The sequence below is a fragment of the Polistes fuscatus genome, unplaced genomic scaffold (genome assembly GCF_010416935.1).
Source record: "Polistes fuscatus isolate 324 unplaced genomic scaffold, CU_Pfus_HIC Scaffold19, whole genome shotgun sequence".
Classification (NCBI taxonomy): Eukaryota; Metazoa; Arthropoda; class Insecta; order Hymenoptera; family Vespidae; genus Polistes; species Polistes fuscatus.
In genome coordinates this window covers 3,414,332-3,436,162 of record NW_025113095.1, presented here as the reverse complement: position 1 = coordinate 3,436,162, position 21,831 = coordinate 3,414,332, and the positions used below count along the sequence as shown (strand labels likewise).

The 21,831-nt window shown below is 29.3% G+C and overlaps 3 protein-coding genes across 6 annotated transcripts; 1 reads left to right on the top strand and 2 right to left on the bottom strand.

Moving 5' to 3' along the window:
- Positions 1–385: 385 nt before the first annotated feature.
- Positions 386–3,413, bottom strand: LOC122515744 (cell division cycle protein 20 homolog). The gene is made up of 7 exons (XM_043633162.1): positions 2,875–3,413; positions 2,644–2,777; positions 2,417–2,499; positions 1,824–2,121; positions 1,412–1,709; positions 1,005–1,321; positions 386–916 (listed from the first exon to the last, which is right to left on the bottom strand). The coding sequence occupies exons 1-7, from the start codon at positions 2,985–2,987 to the stop codon at positions 588–590; spliced, it is 1,572 nt and encodes a 523-aa protein (XP_043489097.1). The 5' UTR covers positions 2,988–3,413; the 3' UTR covers positions 386–587.
- Positions 3,414–4,744: 1,331 nt separating this feature from the next.
- On the top strand, positions 4,745–9,204 carry LOC122515743 (dual specificity protein phosphatase CDC14C-like). Of its 3 annotated transcripts, none has more exons than XM_043633161.1 (9): positions 4,745–4,887; positions 5,181–5,280; positions 5,464–5,729; positions 5,819–6,119; positions 6,198–6,567; positions 6,691–7,041; positions 7,126–7,263; positions 7,489–7,648; positions 9,040–9,204. In XM_043633161.1, exons 2-9 carry the CDS (start codon positions 5,232–5,234, stop codon positions 9,061–9,063), a joined length of 1,659 nt encoding a protein of 552 aa, XP_043489096.1. In that variant the 5' UTR covers positions 4,745–4,887; positions 5,181–5,231; the 3' UTR covers positions 9,064–9,204. The 3 variants fall into 3 exon arrangements, with proteins under 3 accessions (XP_043489096.1, XP_043489094.1, XP_043489095.1); XM_043633159.1 differs by having other exon boundaries at positions 7,489–7,788; positions 9,100–9,204; XM_043633160.1 differs by having other exon boundaries at positions 7,489–7,788.
- Positions 9,205–14,083: 4,879 nt separating this feature from the next.
- Positions 14,084–20,901, bottom strand: LOC122515695 (baculoviral IAP repeat-containing protein 7-B-like). Of its 2 annotated transcripts, none has more exons than XM_043633097.1 (3): positions 20,483–20,901; positions 14,713–15,609; positions 14,084–14,617 (listed from the first exon to the last, which is right to left on the bottom strand). In XM_043633097.1, the coding sequence occupies exons 2-3, from the start codon at positions 15,514–15,516 to the stop codon at positions 14,258–14,260; spliced, it is 1,164 nt and encodes a 387-aa protein (XP_043489032.1). In that variant the 5' UTR covers positions 15,517–15,609; positions 20,483–20,901; the 3' UTR covers positions 14,084–14,257. The 2 variants fall into 2 exon arrangements, with proteins under 2 accessions (XP_043489032.1, XP_043489031.1); XM_043633096.1 differs by lacking the exon at positions 20,483–20,901 and adding an exon at positions 20,073–20,288.
- Between the last annotated feature and the right edge of the window lie 930 nt (positions 20,902–21,831).

Here is a 21,831-nt window from a genome sequence, read left to right as displayed (position 1 = left end):
ATATAAATGCAATTGCATATATACACACACTATAATATATACACATGCATATATTTATTTTAGATGTTAAAATTAGCTTACTTAGAAAATAGTAAAGAAAAATAATAATAATTTATTTCAAATAAGTTCTTTTTTATGTTACAGTATTTAAAAGTCAAGATAATATTGTTTAAAGTATTAAATAATCGTATAATTAAATACATCTAGTAGGTTTATAACAGAATAGGAATGAATGAAAGACGTCAAACAAATACTGTTACACGTGCTCAAGTAAACTAAGAATGCACATTCCAAAGATTTTGTATGACAATGAATTAAAAAATTAAAAATTTACTTTTTATTAAAGAGAATAAAGAAGGACATTTAGAAAATAAATAAAAACGTAAACATTCACAAATTTTTATCATTTTCTTTCGTTCAAACAAAAACGTCTCTTACTCGGATGCTCAGTTGTTGCTGCTGCAAGTCTACCAAAGTTGTAGGTAAACAATGGTAAAAAAAAAGCACAGAACATGAGCAGTTAATGGATAATTGTACCTAATTAATTAGAAAATATTTTCAATTTCAACAAAATTTAATATTTCATTTTATCTAATCGATTGTTTTAATTTGGATGGCATAGATTTGATATCACTAAAATCTTTCTTCTTATGTGGATCAGGTAGAAAACATTTCCACAATCTCAATGTTTCATCAGCACCTGCACTAAGAACTGTAGTACCATCTGGAGACATTGCTAAATGTAATACGCGACTCGAATGTCCAGTTAATTCAGCAACTTTAGTCATTCCCGGATATTTCCATATTGTTAATTGATTTTGAGCATATCCATGACCTGAGATTATTTCTTTGTACGTCGAAGACCAAAGCAATGAGCATACTTGTGATTTTGTATCTATGCTATTCAAACAGGCTCCTATATTGAAAATAAAATTAATAAGTTAGATGAAGATAACTTATAATATTTCAATTAACATAATACACAAATCGAATTATATATTTACCCGTATTACAATTCCAAAATTTAATCATTCTGTCTGCAGTACCGCCACCACTAGCCAAAATATTATTTTGCCAAGGACACCAAGCGAGTGCTTTTACTGCAGCTTGATGTTGATTCATTGAATAAAGGGGTTGAGTTTGAGAATGATTTTGTCCTGAAACTACTGGCCATATATTAAGCATATTATCGTTGCCACCGCTAGCTAAATATTTTCCGTCTGGAGACCATTTCAAACCGCATACTTCTTGAGAGTGTGCATTCATAGAGGATATTAGATGCTGACGTTGTCTGACATCGTGATGTATTATTTGTCCTCCTCTGAAAAGAAAAAAGAAAATAAGAATATATAAGATCTAATATCAAATAAATTTGATAAATTAAGTATTGTTAAAATATTCATTAAATTACCTGCAGCCACTTGTTAAAATGTGAGAATTCCAGGCAAGTGAACCAACTCTTGCAGCATGACCATTCATTACACGTACTCTTTTAACTTCACTACAATCCCATAATTCTGTGTTACCTACTGTAGTACCAATTGCTAAATATGGACCTTCCTGAATCCATGCTACAGAACATACGTAATCGTTGCTTTCTAATTCAAATAATTGAGCTATAGTGCCTGATCCAGCATCCCATAAATATACGCTATTACCTAAAGCTACAGCTAAAACATTACTTTCTGACCAATCGATAAGATTTAAATCTGAAAATATAAATAATACACACACATATATATATATATAAAATATGAATCATCTATACACATATACAGAGTATATGGACATATCTTATTGCATAAATTTAATAATACACTTACAATAGTCATCAATAATATCAGGAGCATCCAATATTCGATCAGGAGTTTGCGGAATATACCTTATAGAAGCTTTAACACTAGCCGGTGTTTTTGTTTGACTATAAACAACTCTTAATGGATTCTGATATCCTTCGGGTGGAGCTGGTGCTTTATTTTGATACGACAGAACTCTCATATTATTAATATCACCACCATGTAAATTTTCTCCTATCAAACGTTGCATTTCTTTTTTCGAAGGACTTATGTTATCTCCTTTCTCGCCATCTTGGTCCGTTTGTTGTTGTTGTTGTTGTTGAATCTTAACAAAAAATTTTATAAGTAAGAAATTAAATAAAAAAAGGAATCGAATAAATTTATACCAATTGTCAACTTCAGCAAGAATAAATTTTTGTCAACAAAAAAAGAAAAAGAAAATGATTTAACTTTTATATTTTTTACTTTTAATTAGAACAAATTAGAAAGATATGATATAAAGATTTGAATTTTTGTTCATATAATGAAAAATAGTAATATAAGAAAAAAAAACTAAACGTTAGTATTAAATTAAGTATTGGCATCCTTTAAGAGATGATTTATATAAAAAGGAAAAATACCTTATAATAGCCTAAATCAAAATTTGTTGTCGCTCTGCAAGGAATAAATCTGTCTCCACCATTGGGTGTATTGATGTTACGACCTGTTATCAATTTTTAAAATATATATATATATAATAGTTAATTTTCACAATAACATGAATAATTGGTATGAAATAATAATATACATAATAATATATTTTCACAATAATAATAGAATAAAATTATCCTTGGAAAGTCTTACATACCAGGAGATTTTTTATTTACTTTAGACGGTGTCTTTTTATTTTTGGAGTCATTCTTTTTCGTTGGTGTCTTTCCAATAGTTGTATTCATAAAAGATCCAGACATAGCTTTGAGTGATGAATTAATACTAATATTACTGTAAAAAATATAATTAAAAAGATGATAACAATAAAAAATATTTTATTTTGATTAAATAAAAGTATAAGATAATTATAAAGGATTTGGTGCATTGCCTTGTATTTGGAATATCTGAAGATTTTCTTTGCCAACGTGGGACTGGTCCTTTTATAGCTTCATCCATTCGGGTTATATTATTTAATTCTTTCATATATTTTAAATTCGACATGATTATAAATTATTCGTGTAATAGTAATAATATTAATAATTACAAAAAACTTTATACTGAAAAATTATACTTCATTCACAAACGATTCTTGGCGAGGCAAATTTTTTTCTAAATTTCTTTTACGAAAATAAATTAATTTAAATGAAGTTTCAAGGGTGACTTTTGTTTATCAACGTTTATCGCGTAATTACTTTTTAAAAAAGAAACAAAATAAAGTAATTACATTAAGTATAAAATAAAAATATCTTTAACACTGTATTACAGAAGTATTCCTGAATCGGCTATGGGTCATTTAAACGGACGACTAAACATCTGAATAACTTCAAGCGACCGTTGTAATTTTGAATTTAATTCGTGTTTCCTTCAATAGGGTGGCGCTTTCAATCAATTGACTATTTTTTCAAGAGAATTTTCATCGATAATATTTTTATTAAAGTAAACTTAATTATCCCATAAAAACTTAAAAATAAATTGATTTACATTGCATACATAACTAAATACAAATTTTAAATTAAAACAAAATTAAATCTATTTAATCTGTTGATTTTAGGTACTCTGATTGGTCCGACGATAACTGAACCGACCAGTCAAATTTGAACTAGAATCCGCCATTTTGTTTGGGTTCAAAAAGTTTTAATCGAAAGTTTTTCTTCTCGGCATACAGGATGGATAATTACCATGAAATTTTAATATTAAAAGTGAGAATATATACTAATATTTTGAAAAATTCTACTTATATTTATCATCTCAATAATTTGTTCTTGCATATTAATCAATATTCAAAACGAACGACATTAATAAAACAATTTTATATTACAGGATAGAGAAAGAAAAATGATCTCACTGATGGAAATTAAAATGAATGGTAGGTAACGTAATATACCTTATTTCATGTTAACCTTAGTTATATCGATTTTTCAATGTTTGTTATTAGTATATTACGCAGCTAATAAGAAGAAAGAGAAGGGTAAAAGGGATCGAAATGGTAGTTCATGCGACGTGCGCCGTAGTAAGTTGGATCATCCCGTTGTAGGTATAGTAAAAGAAGAAAGAGAAAGACGTAGACATGCAAAAAGAAGGTTTAAGGTAGTGATGGTGTTCACCAAGAATTCTTATCAAGTTTTAAAAGCTTAAAAAGCTCATTCAAATTGATTCGAAAGATTGGCACCTATATTTTCTTTTTTATTCCTTTTTTCCTTCTCTCTTTCTCTATCTATCTATCTACCTATTTTGTGTATTTACATATATTACGTTTTCTCTGTCTTTCTCATTAGTTCAACCCCAAAATAAATTAAACGTTCTTCGAAAAATCAAATCGAGTCTAACGCTGGATATTTCGATGTCTTCGAGTTTCGACCAGTCATCTTTTTTATTATTATTCTATTCTATCAATGATATTTTAATAATAATTTTAAACGAAATATTAAGGTTATATTGGATAAATTCGAATACAGGCGCGTACAATTTAACATTCCATTGGTATCACCAATTTAACGCCTGGAGGCTAACCAACATGGAGGCAGGGGAATCAAAAATCGTTCTCCCATCGTACGGTGGATAATGAGAGGACTTTATTATCAAGAAATTCAAAAAATCTCAAGTGACCTGACAAATCATTTACCAAAGGACAACTATGATGCACGGTTAAATTATTTATTCTGATGCGAAAGAGAGAAAGTTTAATAATGTCCTATGTACAAATAACGAAAAGAAAAGGTTAAACTGACTGCTACTACTACTACTACTACTGCTGCTGTTGCTGCTGCAAGAGAAAGAGAGAAATATAAAAAGAGAAAGTAAGGCAGAAAGAAAGAGACAGATAGATAGATAGACTTGGCAACGTAACAACTGATCAACCCGCCCCTTAAACTCAAGTTTGAATCTTTTAACGGTCACGCAAGTAAGTAACAAGCGTCGTCTAACTTGATTTATAATCTTACTTATCTTAGTTTTGTTGACGATCGTTTATTACTCTATAATGGCGTATTTAAATCGTCTCTCTCTCTCTCTCATCGATGTCCTTAGATTCATACTAATCTATATTAATATGCGTGGGTCGGTAAAATCCAGTTTACCTTTGATATCACCCACTCTAACCTTTTCCGCATGTTTACTCATACTGGATGCTAGAATTAGTTAACATATTTTTGTTCTTCTTTTATCCTTTATTTAATTACGCGTTTCATCGAACAGGTTCGTCTATACGCTATTTATTTTTCTAGACGTTCAATTATCTTATTCAGGATGGAAGTTAATGACGAAGTCTTGGTTTGTGCAGCTGAAATTATTAAAGGTAACAATCAATGTTACTTTATATTGTTTTTATCTTAATTGTTTTATTTTTAATATATCTTTTAATTATTACTTTACTCGGTCCTTTGTATCATTATTTTTTTTAGTTACGTATTCTCTTTTAGAATCTTATCATTTAGATTTTATTTACATTTTAATTATTTACATTGCTACTTATGTTTAGATCGATTGTACTTTGCGACATTAGAAACAACAGTGAAACCCAAAAGTACAACCAACACGCATTACTTCAGCATCGATGATGAATTAGTTTATGAGAATTTTTATGCCGACTTTGGCCCGTTAAACTTAGCCATGTTGTATCAGTATTGTCAAAAAGTTAATAAAAAACTCAAAGCAGTGATTCTGTGTAAAAAGAAAATTGTACATTATACTACAATGCATCCAGAAAAAAGAGTTAACGCTGCATTCTTGATAGGAAGCTACGCTGTAAGAACATAATCGTGATAGTTTAGTACTATATATTGTTAATACATAAATATATTTATATTTATGTAATTTCATTTGATTTATTTCAGATACTGTATTGCAAACGTACAGTGAAAGAAGTTTTTGATTGTTTGACTAATTGTCCTAACAGTCCACCATTTATAATGTTCCGTGATGCCTCGGTTGGTTCTCCGTGTTATAAAATATCTTTATACGAATGTTTAAGTGCTATTGACAAGTGCCATCGACTTGGTTTTTTCAATTTCCAAGATTTTCGTGTTAAGGAATACGAACATTTTGAAAGGGTTGAAAATGGTGATTTAAATTGGATTGTTCCAGGAAAGTTCATCGCTTTCTGTGGACCACATGCTAAATCCAAAATTGAAAATGGTACATAATAAATAAAAATATATTCTATAATCTTTGATGCAGAATATAAATGTTTTAAATATCAAATTTTATTTTCAGGGTATCCGTTGCATGCACCAGAATCATATTTCGATTACTTTAGACGTAATAATGTCTCTACAATTATACGACTTAATACTAAAATCTACGATGCATCAAGTTTTACAGATGCTGGCTTTGAACATAAAGATCTTTTCTTCGTGGATGGTTCGACCCCAACAGATTCAATAATGCGTCAATTTCTAAAAATCTCTGAAAATGCTAGTGGTGCTGTAGCTGTACATTGTAAAGCAGGTCTTGGCAGAACCGGTTCACTTATAGGCTGTTATATTATGAAACATTATCATTTAACTTCTCATGAAACAATAGCATGGATTAGAATATGCAGACCAGGTTCTGTTATTGGACATCAACAGCAATGGCTAGAAAAGTGAATATTTTTACTGAAATGCTTTTATTATTTTTGGCATACGAAACAGTTATTTTTATACATCAGATTTGTTAACAGTAAATTTTTATTGGAGTGAAAGTAAAATTCTCTTTTATCCTTCAGAAAAGAAGCGTTTCTTCACTCGTTGCTGAAGGAACCGCTACACTCTGATAATAAAAATCCAATACATAAATATGGTATATATTCAATAATGGGAAGACCTAAGACCTCATTCTTATTAAATCCGAACAATAATCGTGTCATACAAGATAATGTTTCTGGAATAATGCATAGAGTTGATGGAATCAAATTGGATGATTCTACTTCCATAGCAACTCTTAAAACAACTAATAGACACCCATCCTCGACGTTAACACAAGGTGACAAATTAAATCAAATTAAAGCTAGGAGAAGAAGGTTACGTATAAATCAATCTTCTCTGGGCACTCCTACTGGATCATCGACAGTTGTTCAGTAAGTATATTTATTTGTATATAAAATTTAATAATTATTTGTGTTATATAATGCGAACAACTATTTAATACAAATAATTATCAGTCCATATCTAGGATCATTACTGCAAACTAGGAATCAAAAAGGAGCAGCTATAGCTACATTAGCTGGAAATAAAGAGAAAGGTCCTTTAAAAAGTTTGCTTGCACGGTCAACAACAACAACAACAACAGTTGTCAAAAGGTTAGATTATCTGACTCTATTGTTATTCCTATTTATGTTATTTTATTAGTCTTTAACTTACTTTATTCCCATTACTACCCTTTGCCTTGGAGATCCAAATAACACGCTTAAAATAATATTAATTCAGAAAACGCAATGTTAATAAAAGCACAACTTATAAATAATTTACTTTAGATATCGCACGTTACAATAACTATATTTTAAAAACCTTTTTATATTATATAGAAACTGTAAAAACGGCGGTTGGCTGACGATCAACAATAGCTACGATCCATCTACCCGTCGTGTTAGATCTAAACCAACAACACAGATCCATAGTATCAACAACAACACAACTACTACTGCTTCTGTCACATCTATGTCTATATCCAAACCAGTAACTAAGGCGAGTATGAGAAGTTCCTGTATCTCAGAGGCCCGTGCTACAAACTCGTCTACAAATCATTCGGTTGCACAACCACAACCAGGCATGAATATGATTCTTAGGTCAGCAGACCGTGTTACCCGCTATCATTCTCTCAGGCAGTAAGTCTCAATTAACTGTTACTTTCTAAAATTGTTACAGTGTAACAGTTTTATACTTTTTCTTCTTTCTCTTTTGTTGGCTATCTTCGTGTCTCTTGACGAGATGTATCAGGAATCCTTTATTTCTTATTCTTCTTAAAACTTTTTCTTAAGCTTGCTTTTTTATCATTCCCTTCATGTATTTAATATTTTGCTTTCATTTACTAACAAGAAGTCCAATAATACGATATTAAAAAGCATGAATTTGTATATATATATATAATATACTGTATAGCTTATAGTTGTAGTGAATTTTATTTTTATTTAGTTTCAGCATTATTCAATTTATATTTGATCCATGTTATACAATTTTCACAAGGAAAGAAAAAAAAGGAAGAAATGAAATGATAGAAATAAAAATAAAAAGAAGAAAGAAAAAAAAAAAGAATAAAAATAGAACAATAAAAAAAAAAGACGATAAAATAAACAATATATACAATTAATCAAATGAAGTTAATGATCAAACAGATATAACATTTTGTTGTAGATTATTTTTAAAAGATTTCTACAAAAAACTAACAAGAAGTAACTAGAATCTAACAAAAAATAGATTATATTTCTAAATACATATAATATTTTTAAGTATTTTACAATATACAGTATTAATGCTATCATACTTGATCAATTTATATACTTATGACAGTGGCTCAAAAAATTATATAAAAATTTATTTTATGATTTATTTTATATTATAAAATCATAAAACTCATTTTTAACTTACATTAGTTCATTGTTATAATTATCAGCACATTTATTTACATAATATAAAAAGAAAAGTTATTTTTATACAATTAAAGTAATAACAAAAAAATTGTTAATATCAATCAATAGAACACACATACACAAAAACATTATGCTTCCTGCAATATGAGTATTGTTTGAATTTTTATATTGGCATGTGGTGTATAACGTTATTTTTTACGATATTAATTGGGCCTGGACAAATAAGAAATTTAAAAGATTTTATTAATAATAAAAATTGTACAATGTTTATTGATGTCATATTCATATGTCTATAGTTCATTTACAATCAGTAAAATTCTTGACTTGTAATATATCCTTACATATATTACTTTAATGGACTATATACTTATATACATTTGACCAGGCCTTAATATGGTATGTATGTAAAATAAATTTGTCGCTTAAGCATGAAGTAGCAGCAGTGGAGGTGGCTAACAAACCGATCCCATCAATTTCTATGACTTGCAGTGCGCGCACGACAAAAAGTTGTAAAACTGCATTTATCAGATGACTAACCGATATTCTCAGTGGCGTGGGGGAGGACAATCCAGTAACCCGAGCGTCCCACCAGCGTCGAAGATCTCATCGCTTAAACCCCATCATTCAATAAATGCACTTCAATGATCTTTGAAATTTGTATAAACGAATGCAGGTTAGATAGATTCTTTTATTATCGAGAAAAAATTCCAAATATATATATATATATAGTCATTTTCTTATTGCATATTTTTTTTTCTTTTAATAAAAAACAAGTATTTATCACTAATTAAACTAAAATATATTAAAATTCTTTAAAGGAATACCATCAAAATGTTGATAAAAACTTATCACATTTAATATGTACAATTATGAAATTTTACTTTTAATCGCTCTTCCAATTTGTGAAACGTTGAACGTTCACATTAAAAGAAAGAAAAAAAAAGGAAAAGAAAAAAGATTGTCACTTTTATCATCGTCATCATGATCTCTTTTCTATTAATCTTCTGCTGGTCAGACAAATAGAAAATATAATGAATATATTTCCGCAAGATTGTGTTGATTTCGATTAATTGTCTAATTGGATTGTTCGTTATCTTTCCTTTCAATCAAATCATAATATTCAGATTTAATTTTACCTTTATTTCTCGATATACATAGTAAAATGTAAGAATCTTATTACCGAGTTCTTTATTGTAAGACAATTCGTGACACGTAATAACAAAGTCAAGATAATATTGAAACTTTTATGAATTTTAAAATGAGTATTTGTCTATCATTGAAATACAAAAGTTTTGTATCGATGCATTATATTACATCACACATAACTTTCGCGCATAACCATTCTGTAAATAATAATTAAAAACAACTACTAAGTCTTTAGATAGATTGGATATTTTTCTTAAATGTGTTTCATCGCTTTTTGAGCTCGGTAAATGGCATTGGGGGACAAAAATTTGCAATTCTACAGTGCACACACCACCTTATATATATAGAACTAGTTTATATGTCATTAACAAAGTATATATAATTGTCTTTTAATGTATTAAAGAAGAAAATCGAAAACAACAATAGTGTATAGATATAATAATTATATCGTTTCTTTTGCCAGCAACGCATGTACCTGCGTGTACGCATATATGCGTTAAAGGCAAAAAGAAAAAAATGATATGTATCATAACATCCTTCTAATTTTAAATCAAATAGAAAAAGAACTTATCAGAAGCTATAGTTATTTTCAAAAATTATATTACACTTCATATTAACACTTGTTATAAAATATTATAATAATGTATGTAAGCATAGTCATTCTAAATGTGTATTTAAGTAGAACACGTTAATCCTTTACAGTCGTAAATTAGTAAATTGTATCTCGTATATCTACACGCTAATTATTTACTGTTCATACACGTCGCACTGTGCGAATGTCGCAATATTATATAATTAATACAAAAAATTAATGGATTTGAAAATAATTATAATTGATACGACTGTAGAGGGTTAAAAACAAAAGAGAAAATATAAATATTCAAAATGCTACACATGGCTTCATCGTGGTGCAAAAATTATTTTCAAATCTTTTGATCATACGATTATATAATATTTTATCGCAATCGTTCGTGTAAATCTATTCAAGTTTCTTCTTTCTCTTTTACATTTTTGTAAAAATATTAATTTAAAAACATATCACGAAAAATATAATTATAATAATCTGAAAAGAAGTCAATATTTAAAACGCTAATTGTAAATATTCTCTCTCTCTCTCCATTATTATTATTATTAAGTAAAATATTTAGGCAAGTATTTAAATTACTTTTCTTTTTTTCTTTTTTTATTCTCTTTTTAATGTAAAAATTAAAAATCTAGTCTAATATATACGATTGAAAAATTTATCTCTTGTTGTACATATCAAAGGATTTGAAAACGAAAAGAAATATTTCTAATCCTGATGTAGCAATGTGTAGAATGTATATAAAATTATTTAAAATAAGTACAACACACAAAACACCAATGTTATAAGCTGTTACCATTATGGATTAATATTCGCAGTCCCTTTTAATTAAATTTTTCAGAGATATCCAATAATTGAATAAATTATTTGATTTTTATATCAAATAATGTAATATATTATTCGATGTGTATTTCTTTTCTTTTTCCTTTTTTTTTTGTTTCAAAAAATTACATAATCCATAATAGCAGCTTATACATTTTGCGATATCACAAAAGATGGAATTTTATATAATTCGCTATGCGAAGACACAATATTGTAATATTTATACATCATGGTTGTTTCTAACAACTTAGTCAAATGTTCTTTGCTCTTAGATGATGCACAGAAATATTTTACTGTGGAAAATCCACAGGAAATGATTCTAAGGAATTGCATAAATTTACATTAAGTAATATGAATAACAAATAGAATGCCATTTCCAAATATATAACAGTATAATGATTCATGCGGATTGAAAGAACAGTTCGCATGTAATTACAATCACGTACATTATATCTATGAGGTTTAAAATATTTCTATAATTCACTTAAAACAAACAAACAAATAAACAAACAAACAAAAAAATATATAAAATAAAATAAAATAAAATCAACAAAAAAACAAGAAAGAATAATAATAATAATAATAATAGTGAAGTAGTAATTATTAGTAGCGTATAAAAAAAAATATTCTGTTTTCCATTAACACTTTTTAAATAAAACTAATGTTTCTAATAATAACAAATACACGGATGCTTTTGATGTATATGCGTATATCACGTGTACCAAGAAGAAATTTATTGTATGTATGACTTTCTATGCAGATGCAATAAGAAGAAGCATTTAAAAAAAATAACAAAAATTGCTTACACAGATATTGTCATTGACGTATGACAAGCAAACTATTTTAGTAATACGATATAATCGATGTGTCATAGCAGATCCTAGAACAATAGGATCTTAGAGAGAAAATGAAAATGTTTTATAGATTTGAAAATATTTGCTGAGAATTGTAGATATATATGAATTACTTCTTGTATTTCTAACAAATAATTTATTTCACGATTAGAAATTAATTATTTTACTAGCTCGAAAAATCACTTTATGGTTTTTATTACTTTTTTAAGGTAAAAGGATTATAAATCGACATAAAAAATTGTTAAGGCCTAAGAGTATGAATAGAATTATTATTATGATAATAAAATTTTTATTAAATGTGGTTACAAATTAAACGTTGAAAAAAAAAAACGAATAAATACTTTATTAGAAATAATCTAACGCACTATGGGTTGTATAAAAGTAACAATTATGATTGGTTAATATTTATTTGTAATTGTAGATTATTTAGCTCTAAAAAATTAAAAAAAAAATTAATTTAAAAGTAATTCGTTGAGATAACTGTGATATAATAAGCACACACTTTTAATCTTTCTATTGAAAGGTTTGGCCATTTTTAAACTATAAGATATTAATAAATGTGTCTCAAAAAAAAGGCCTCCCTTTTTATACATTTGTTGCAAGAAAAAAAACACACACATCACATATTACTAACACACACGACCAATTACCTAATTTTTCCACTTTTCTATGTAATGTTACATTTGTTCCGTCTAATATCGATATAAATTGACTATGTTAATATATGATGTGTTATGATTCAAATGTAATGTTACATGCAGAGAAAGAGAATTCTATTTAAATAATTATTAAACGTGTGTACAATTAAATAATGCACTTTTAAAAAATATCTTTATTCGCTGTTAAGCTTATGTTAAAGTTTAGCATATCGGTATAATTAATAATAATAAGATAAATACTGATAAAGTATTATTTAACTATATATATACATATATATACATACATACATACACATTAGGGACTTCTTTTTATAATTACTATCAATGTTTCATGTGCTTTATATATATATATATATATATGTGTATATATATGTATATATATATATATATATTAATGACACCTAGTGAACTTTATATTGCCGTTATACACCTAATAAAGACTATGTATTTTACTTACATTATGCGAGTCCTGAATGACTGTATCCAAAATACCGCAATCCCATAGAATTATTACAGAAAGTAGCATTCGATATAGTTAACATGTTAACTCCCATGCCTGTCCTTACGGGATCAACCTTACATTAGACTTTTCATCCAAGTCACATTGGTTGCTTATAACAAACAGCTAAAAATTCATCATAACTTAAATAGAAAGCTCAAGAAAAGAGGCTTGGCATTTAACGGTGTTAAATTCAATTACATGGAATTGTATTGGGGCATATAAGGAAATAAGAAGAGTCAAGAGAAAAAAAATGTATACAAGTTTTAATTGAATTCCTAAAATTTATTAATTTTTAAACCTAACAATCATCCATAATGCGTATCCGATCATATAAAATATAATTACAAGCTCTTGGTACGACGATAAGTTTGTTTGTTGTATCACATTTAAGTGGCGACGACGACGATGACGACGACGACGACGATGATGATGATGATGATGATAATAATTTGAATATTAATTTGAAGGAAATATATTAATTAATATCACGACTATGCATATATTACAATGTACCTGAATACAAATCTTCCAAATATATTCCTAATTTAAACCGCGCGCATCAAAGAGATTACACAAATTTTTTATTTGGCGTTTTTTTCTTCTCTACAATTGAAATTTTTCCTTTGAGATCATCTATTATTTGTGTATTTCTACAGTTTTTATATATATATATAACGTTGGAAATTGTAAAATACCTAATATACTTTACATAAATATTACAAACTAGTGATTTTGTTACAACAATTCTGTATGATTTTTATAAACTATTCACATAAGGCAGGGATGTGCGAATAAGTGCGTGAATCGAGCTGAGAGAAATGTATAATGCAATAGATATACATTAATAGTTCTTCTTTCTCCGTTAAACACATTTAGCAAAATAAAATAGAATTTATTTTGCTACTTGAAATTGTATATGTCGTGTGAAAGAAAACATAGGCTTAACAAAAAGAGAAAAAAAAAAAAAGAGAAAGATAGAGAATTTCTCTTTTTATAATATTACAATATAAAGATGTTTCTTTGTAGCAGATGACCACATATTGCAGAATATATAATATATATTAAATGTAAACTATTCAATGAACGCGATATTCAATGAATAATAACATTTATACATTTTAATAAATGTATCCACAGAAATTTAAGAAAGGAAGGCCCTAACTTTTATAGCTACGCGAATTCTACACACAGCGCAAATAGTCATTTCTGGAGCGCAATCAATGCAGGCAACCATATGTCCACAAGGTAAGAAAACAACACCTAACTCTTCGTTGTAACAAATCTTACACAGTCTAGCATCATCAGATTTATTGCAGTGTGCTTCAGAGATGTTGAAATCTTTACATTCCTTCACTTCTGCAGATGTAGATGAACCTTTCATCTCAACGGCTTTACTCGGTCCAGGTGCATTCTCCGCTTGAATACTCTGACTACGTTCAAGTGATGATGATAATGGTTCGATTGTTTTAACAAAACTGGGTAAGTTCATATGCAATGTCTCCTGGAAAAATATCAAAGAAACGAGATAATATTAATAATCGAGCTTTAAATAGAAATGATTTTTAATTTTGTCAAAATATTATTATGATTAATTACCTCTGGAGAAATAGGTGACATGAGTTGACCCGTGACCTTGTTTACATATTCTTTTCCTTTTACCATTAACAGATAGGTACACTGAGGAAACCATTTGGCGTGTTCCTCCCATGGATCATCCCCAGATTCCCAATCTTTCAAACCTCCTCCGCAATGGTAGCAAAGAGTTTGATCACCATTTCCGGTGTAATAATATCCAGCCTGGGCTAGAAGTTCTTTAGAATGGGGCATTGATCTTGGCCAAGAATCGAATGATTCTAATCTCGCATCGTAACTGGCATAGTCAGGATGCGTTGGTCCCTTCATACGTCCTAAACCCATTGCATGTAATTTAGCATTACTTAAAAGTTGTAACTCCTTCGTTAGAGTATCATTGTCGGCATTATGGTGATATATTCCACAAACATCTATGCTACCCCTTAATTGTGGTATAGTATCTGGATCTGCTCCTAACGGAATATTCCCACAAGGTTGTTTCTTAATAAATCTGCATCTACTCGACCAACGTTCATGATCTTCCATCGGATCATCGTTTTCTGCCCATTGACATATCTCTATGTTACATTCAAAACATTTAACTTTATCCCCTTCGCCAAGATAATAAAAGCCAGCCTCGGCTAGCTTCTCAGGTTTAACATAGGACACGGGCCAGTTATAGAAACTTTTTAATCTCTCGGATTCAAAACGATAACTCGCATTATCTACTTCATCTGTAGGAAGTTGCTTCAATATCGGTGATGGAGACAAGCCAACAATATTAGAATCTTTAAAAGTTTGTTGCAAATTTCCAATAATGTCTGTCATTTTTATATTATTATTATTATTATTATTGTTATTAACACTTCTTCTTCTTGTTTCTCTTCTTAAAACTTTTTTTATAGCTTTTTTACTTTAAGTCTGTAATAAAAAAAACCACAAGATGATCAGAGATGATAATTCGAATGTTAATCGATAATAGGAATTAGCACTGATATCGCGAGTTGAGTTTGTTTTCTTCGATACACTAACAGTACGATGAGAATTCAGATTTATTAAATAATAAATGAACAACTAAACGAATATATACATTATATTATATACGAATATGTACATCAAGAGAGAACGCTAAAGTTGTCGTCCCTACGAAAGCTTCTCGTAAACTGAATGACGCTAGTAACAGCCGAGACTACTCCCCCTTTCCCTAGACGCCGCAGAGCCCTTCCCCTTCTTGTATCAATAGGAATGCTGCATTTCTTGCCCTTCCTTTGGACCCTCCCTTTTCAACCAAACTTTCTTTTAAACCCATACCAATTTTACGATCTTATTTTTGATACCTGAACAAATTTCTCAAATTCTTGAGATTTCCCACGTCTGTTTCCTATAAAACTTTTCTACCATATTTTCTATGTTTTGTTCTTTTCTCTTCAATCAAAAAAAAATATTTTCGCGTCTTCGTAATTTATTTTTTTTAATATTTAATTCAGGACAATAAATTCGATCCTTTGTTTCGATATACACAATCAGATAATCGGTTAGTGTTATCGCAAAAAAAAAAAAAAGAAAAAGAAATATGAAAATAATGTCATTCATTTTCAAGATAAATTTGTTACAAATTGTGAATCGTAGTATAGTATTTCATTGATGCATCGTCAAAAAATATTTGTCCTAAGTACGTTTATAAATAAACATGTTGAATGAAAAGAAGAGATTTGTAGTGAGATACGTTTGATGATACACATCTTGTTGTACCGTCCTTTGAACCTTCCGAAGTTTCCCAAATAGGATTTTAATGGCATAATCGTAGGATTTGAAATTTGACGATGAAAACGCGCTTAAAATTTCACGGTCAATAATGGTGAATGAAGAGAAATGTTGAGAACCGTATATACCAACTGTTACCTACGCCAATGCATTATCTATCGATCGATCTATCTTTCTTTCTTTTTTTTCTTTGTACTATTTCCTTATACGAGTTCAGAGTTGTGTTAGTAGTTGTGTTGACGTTTTTTATTCCAATAAAGAAAATACGTGTGAATGTAAAGTTACATGTTAAGCAAGAATAGAGGATGGATGATACAGGGCTTAATATGCCAATAGTCAACCCTCGGAACAACACACAACAATAATGGCGCCTTGGCGCCTAGAAACTTTTACAATAGTATACATTGAAAAAAAAACAGCCACTCCCCCATATAAATATCATAATAGACTCAATATATCCCATAAATAACCAGCGGAAAATGCTCTAAAACCTATTCTCTCCAATTGGAGGTGCCGAATATCTCGGTTCAAGATATTTCATTCAGAAAAAGGGAAGGATTAAAACGAGTATAGAAAATATTCGCTCGATTACTAATTTAGCTGCGTTAAAATTAATGTTAACTATTTATTTATTTATTTATTTATTTATCGTATCTTATTTTATCTTTTTTTGTTCTCTCAATATATTTAAATAACATTTAAAAGAAATAACGCTGCGTTATCATCTTCTTCTTCATACGTGTATGAAAACCCTGAGAAGCGTACAACGTTGCCACGTTCAAGAACCGTTCCACATTCCTTCATTGTGAGAGCTTACTTTGAGCGTGCACATCCATTGCAATGAATACGGATATTGGATTAATATTTTTTAAACTAATTCACACTAATTTATGACAGGATGTAGAACAAATTAAAAAAAAAATATATATAATCTACTTTAGAGTACAAATGTTATATTATATTATTTAAATCAACTTATAAATGTTAATGTTAAATGTTGGATTGCAGTTTGAGCATTGGGAAATACCCGAAAAAAACTAGACTCTTAATATATTCCCCCATAAATATCACGTGTAAAATGTTCTAGGAACTTATTTACGTAAATGATAACGTAGAACTCCGAGTTTATGATTTTTCACTCAAATGGTGAAACAATTGCATTGTTTATGAAAAAAAAAACTGTGCATACATGCGATAATTATTGTACTCTTAACAGTAGAAGTTTATTCTTTAGCGCAAAGTTCATTCGAGAAGAGTTTGAAAGAGAAATATTCAGTCGTGACTCAAGCTAAAATATTCTCTTTTTCTCTTTCCCTCTCTCCCTCTCTCTCTCTCTCTCTCTCTCTCTCTCTTGTTTGGTGTTGTAAATTCCTGTGTGGTGAGATAAAAACTAAGACAGGATATTATAAACAGAGTGAGTGAGTGAGTGAGCGAGCGAGAAAGAAAGAGAAATGACGTTATACTTTTTATGTACACGGATAATATAATAACACACACACACACATCGTGCACAGGAAATTTTCGTTATTCGTGGAAAGTGAAATAAATAAAAAAAAAAGAAAACAATTAAACAAGATCAAACGATTATCAAATTCATCTTAAATTGATAAGGCGGTATCGATGAAAGAGGCAATTCAAATCTTCGATAAATAAACTTATCTAGGAAAAAAATTAGATAAACTTGGATAAGCGCCGCTTTTCTTTGAAAATATAAAACAATAGAAAAAAAAAAAACTTGTTCATTGCATATTACAAAGCCATTGTTATATACGGAAATAAAAAAAAGAAAAAAAAAGATGAATTAAAAAAGGAAACGAAAGTATGCGTATGTTCGTTTGAAAATTTTTCCGTGCGTGCGTCGGTCTCGTTCGTTCTCTCTATCTTTGTCATTCTTTCCATTCATGATTATTCCGTCTGACATGTGGCAACATTGCCTTCAAGTGTGGGAGTGTAACGGAAGTTAGTCAAAGAACTGAGGAGCAACATGAGAGAGGAGAGAGAGGCCATCATCATCATCATCCGCCTCTTCGAGTATTTTCTCTATGAAAAGTACTACCTGAAATTTCTTTTTCCCTCCCCTCCCTCCCCTTTCTTTCTCTCTCTTTTTCTTTAATTTTTCTTTAAGAATGAACTACTACGTCAAAGAAAAACTAGTTTTTGGGCAAAGGCCCATTTTAATTCATTAAATTTGTAAGATATGACCTTCAATGTTCGTGGGTGGGCTGAGAAAGGTAGATTTCACCTAGCCTAACACATGGAAACACGATTTTATTTTTTCCTTTATTTCAAATTTTCACTTAAAAAGAAACAATTTAATAGTTTGCTGTATAAAAGACTAAACACACGTTTTCGCTTTCTCTTTTTTCTTTTCTTTTCTTTTTTTCTTTTCTCTTTTTTTAGTCAAACTTTTATTTAGAAAGGAAACAATAAAAATTTGCCGTTTCTTCAGGCTCGTAACTTTTCAACCTACCGCCGCCCATATTTGCACCGGGAATTATAAAAGTTGGCAGATGTAAGTGAAGAAATTTAACAAAACTGTTCAAAATTATGTTTACTTAAAAATTAGACATAAATTATTACAATTATTAAATATTTTTTAATAAAAACTTGCCAGTATTGTATAGAAATATTTTTGAAATTCGAAATACATGGACACATAAGGCCAAATTTCATAATCACCAAAATGTGTTTAGTCTTTTTTACAGCAAACTATTTTAAATTTTATCGCTGTTCAAATATTATACAACTGAATTGTATTTTTATTTTTAAATTAGGGTCGTTTAAAAATTCATTTAAAAACACGACGTATAAATTAATCATCTTGGTATTTCGATATTCAACGGATCACGTGATAATATCGATTACTGAACGCTTATCTCGATATAAACAATGAATCAATGTATACAAAGAAAGAAAGAAAAAGAAGAAACGGGGAAAAAAAAGAAAATAATTTTGTTAAAACATTTATTCAAATAATTTACTGCACCAATTTCTCTATAAAATAATAATTAATAAAATAAAAAAAAATAATGCTTAAAACAACAACGCGTTTTGTTGTATGTGTGTGTGTGTGTTAATAATAAAATAAATTCATATTATTATTATTAATACACGTCAAAAAAAAAAAATGTGACCAAAAAAGAAAATTCGAATTTGAAAAAGGGCGGGTAAACGATTTATAAACCCTTGAGGGGAATCCCTTTCAAAATGTGTCAAAAAAAAAAAAGAAAAAAGAAAAAAACGATTTTACCAAAAAAGTTACAAATATTAAGAAAAAATTGAAATAAAAATAAAAACGAGAATTCAACGTCCTTGCAATGAATGCAACATATGGAACGTAAATAAAATACTTAAAAAAGATAAAAAGGAAAGCAAATCTCTCGGACGCGCTTGCCAACAGGATCTATGAATAGCAAAATTAAATAAGAGCAAATTCTACGGATAATATATTTCATATCAAATATATATCCAAAATTTATATAATATTATGCAACACAAAGAATAAAGTAAAAAATAAAGAAGACAAAACACGATCGATTCTCGTGAAAAGAACGTAATTCGTATGCGTGTGTCGTCGTCGTCGTCGTCGTCATGAAATTAGAAACAAAAGCAATACATACGTCAAGATCTTTTTTATGAATCCCCAGCTTCCTTTATTCACATTATTTAATAAATATATATCTTTTTCTTAATACTTTAAACTTAAATACGTTTATTAACGAGCGTGTTTTCAAAGCGTTGTTAATATAAAGTCGAGAATCCGTCGACTATGCGTCGATACTTCACGAAAACGGCCACGTTCTCTTTCCTTCTCCTTCTATCTCTCACTCACTCACTCACTCATTCTCTCTCTCTCTCTCTCTCCCTCTCTTTCTCCTCCTCTCTCCCTCTCTCTCTCTATTTCTGTTACTACGGACCAATAATCTTCAAAAATGATAACGCGTAGTCACACATACACTCCTTTGTAGGATATAGATTTGATCAATGAAATCTAAAGATATAGTATGTAGTAAGAATAAGTAAAACATACCATTAATATCAGAAACGAGGGAAAATTACTTGAAGAGGAAGTTACGTATAGTACAGCCACACCGAGAATGGATAAGGGACGGTCTAGGGACGAGAGGGACGTTAAGCTTGCTCCGCCTATCCCCACTTTTCATATTCTCTCTCTCTCTCTCTCTCTCTTTTTCTGCTTCTCTCCTTTTCTCTTTTTTTATCTCTTTACAAATATTACACATACTACAATCTTTGTAACGTAGTCATTTTTTTCTATGTTTTTTTTAGATAACTCATACTTTACAATCTGTCCTTTCCAGGGCATTTGGTCGATTTCATTGATCAGTTCAAATGCATAGTCGCATGACTTCAAATTAAAGATGGACGCACATGTTTCATGGTCATTTATATAGATTACGCCAATGTTTTATTATTTTATCATTTATCTTACACTCCATTTTTTTTCTTTTTAATTATTTTTAATCTCTCTTTTATATCTTTTTTTATTTATCTTTCTTTCTTTCTTTCTTTGTTAAGCATCAAATTTATTTATAAAATATCCTTTCTTTCTATCAATAAGGAAAATACGTTTGATATCAGCAAGAAAGGCAGCAGCCGGATGTTTCAACCAATCAGACCCACATTCCTAACAGAACCATTCTTGATGTGCGCTTGTATTATATATATATACCTTCAACCTTCTTCCATATGGGTGTTGTGTTACGAAAGCAGCTGCGCGTTAAGACATCAATGGCTGCTGCTGCTAGATGGTGGCTTGCTGTTTATTTCGAAGAACCCCGATGAAATCCCATTTCGTACATATGGACCTTACTACAAAAATCGAAATAATGCCATCTGCTTTTTTTTTCTATTGATATTTTTCGTTTCTTTTATCCTTCTGTTATTTTCTTACTTTCTAAACACATTTTGTCTATTCTTCTTAGAATTCCTATTTTTGAAGTTATACATTTCTTTTTATTTAACAATTTGTTTTCCTTTATTTTTTATTTCATTGTTCGCTAAGATTATTATTGTTTTTGGGGAATTTCATGCTTTAATAATGAAAGTTTGAACAAAGAGAAAGAAGGATGGAATATTTCTCATAGTATACTACTTTCCCCATAACATTCAGTTTACAACGTTGCCAGATCCGATACTATCTTTTTACTACTTTTGCTTTACTTCGCTTAACTCTCTTTCTCTCTCTTCCTTTTTCTCATCTGTAAGAATGTATGTAACAGCAAGTTTGTAATTATAGGATAATCCTTAAGTCATTCATGTTTTCGTTGACTTTCTTTCTTGTACAAGTTTTTGGGAATAATCCATTCAGTTTTACGGACGTTTCTTTCATATTTTTACGAATGATTTTCTAAGAAAAGC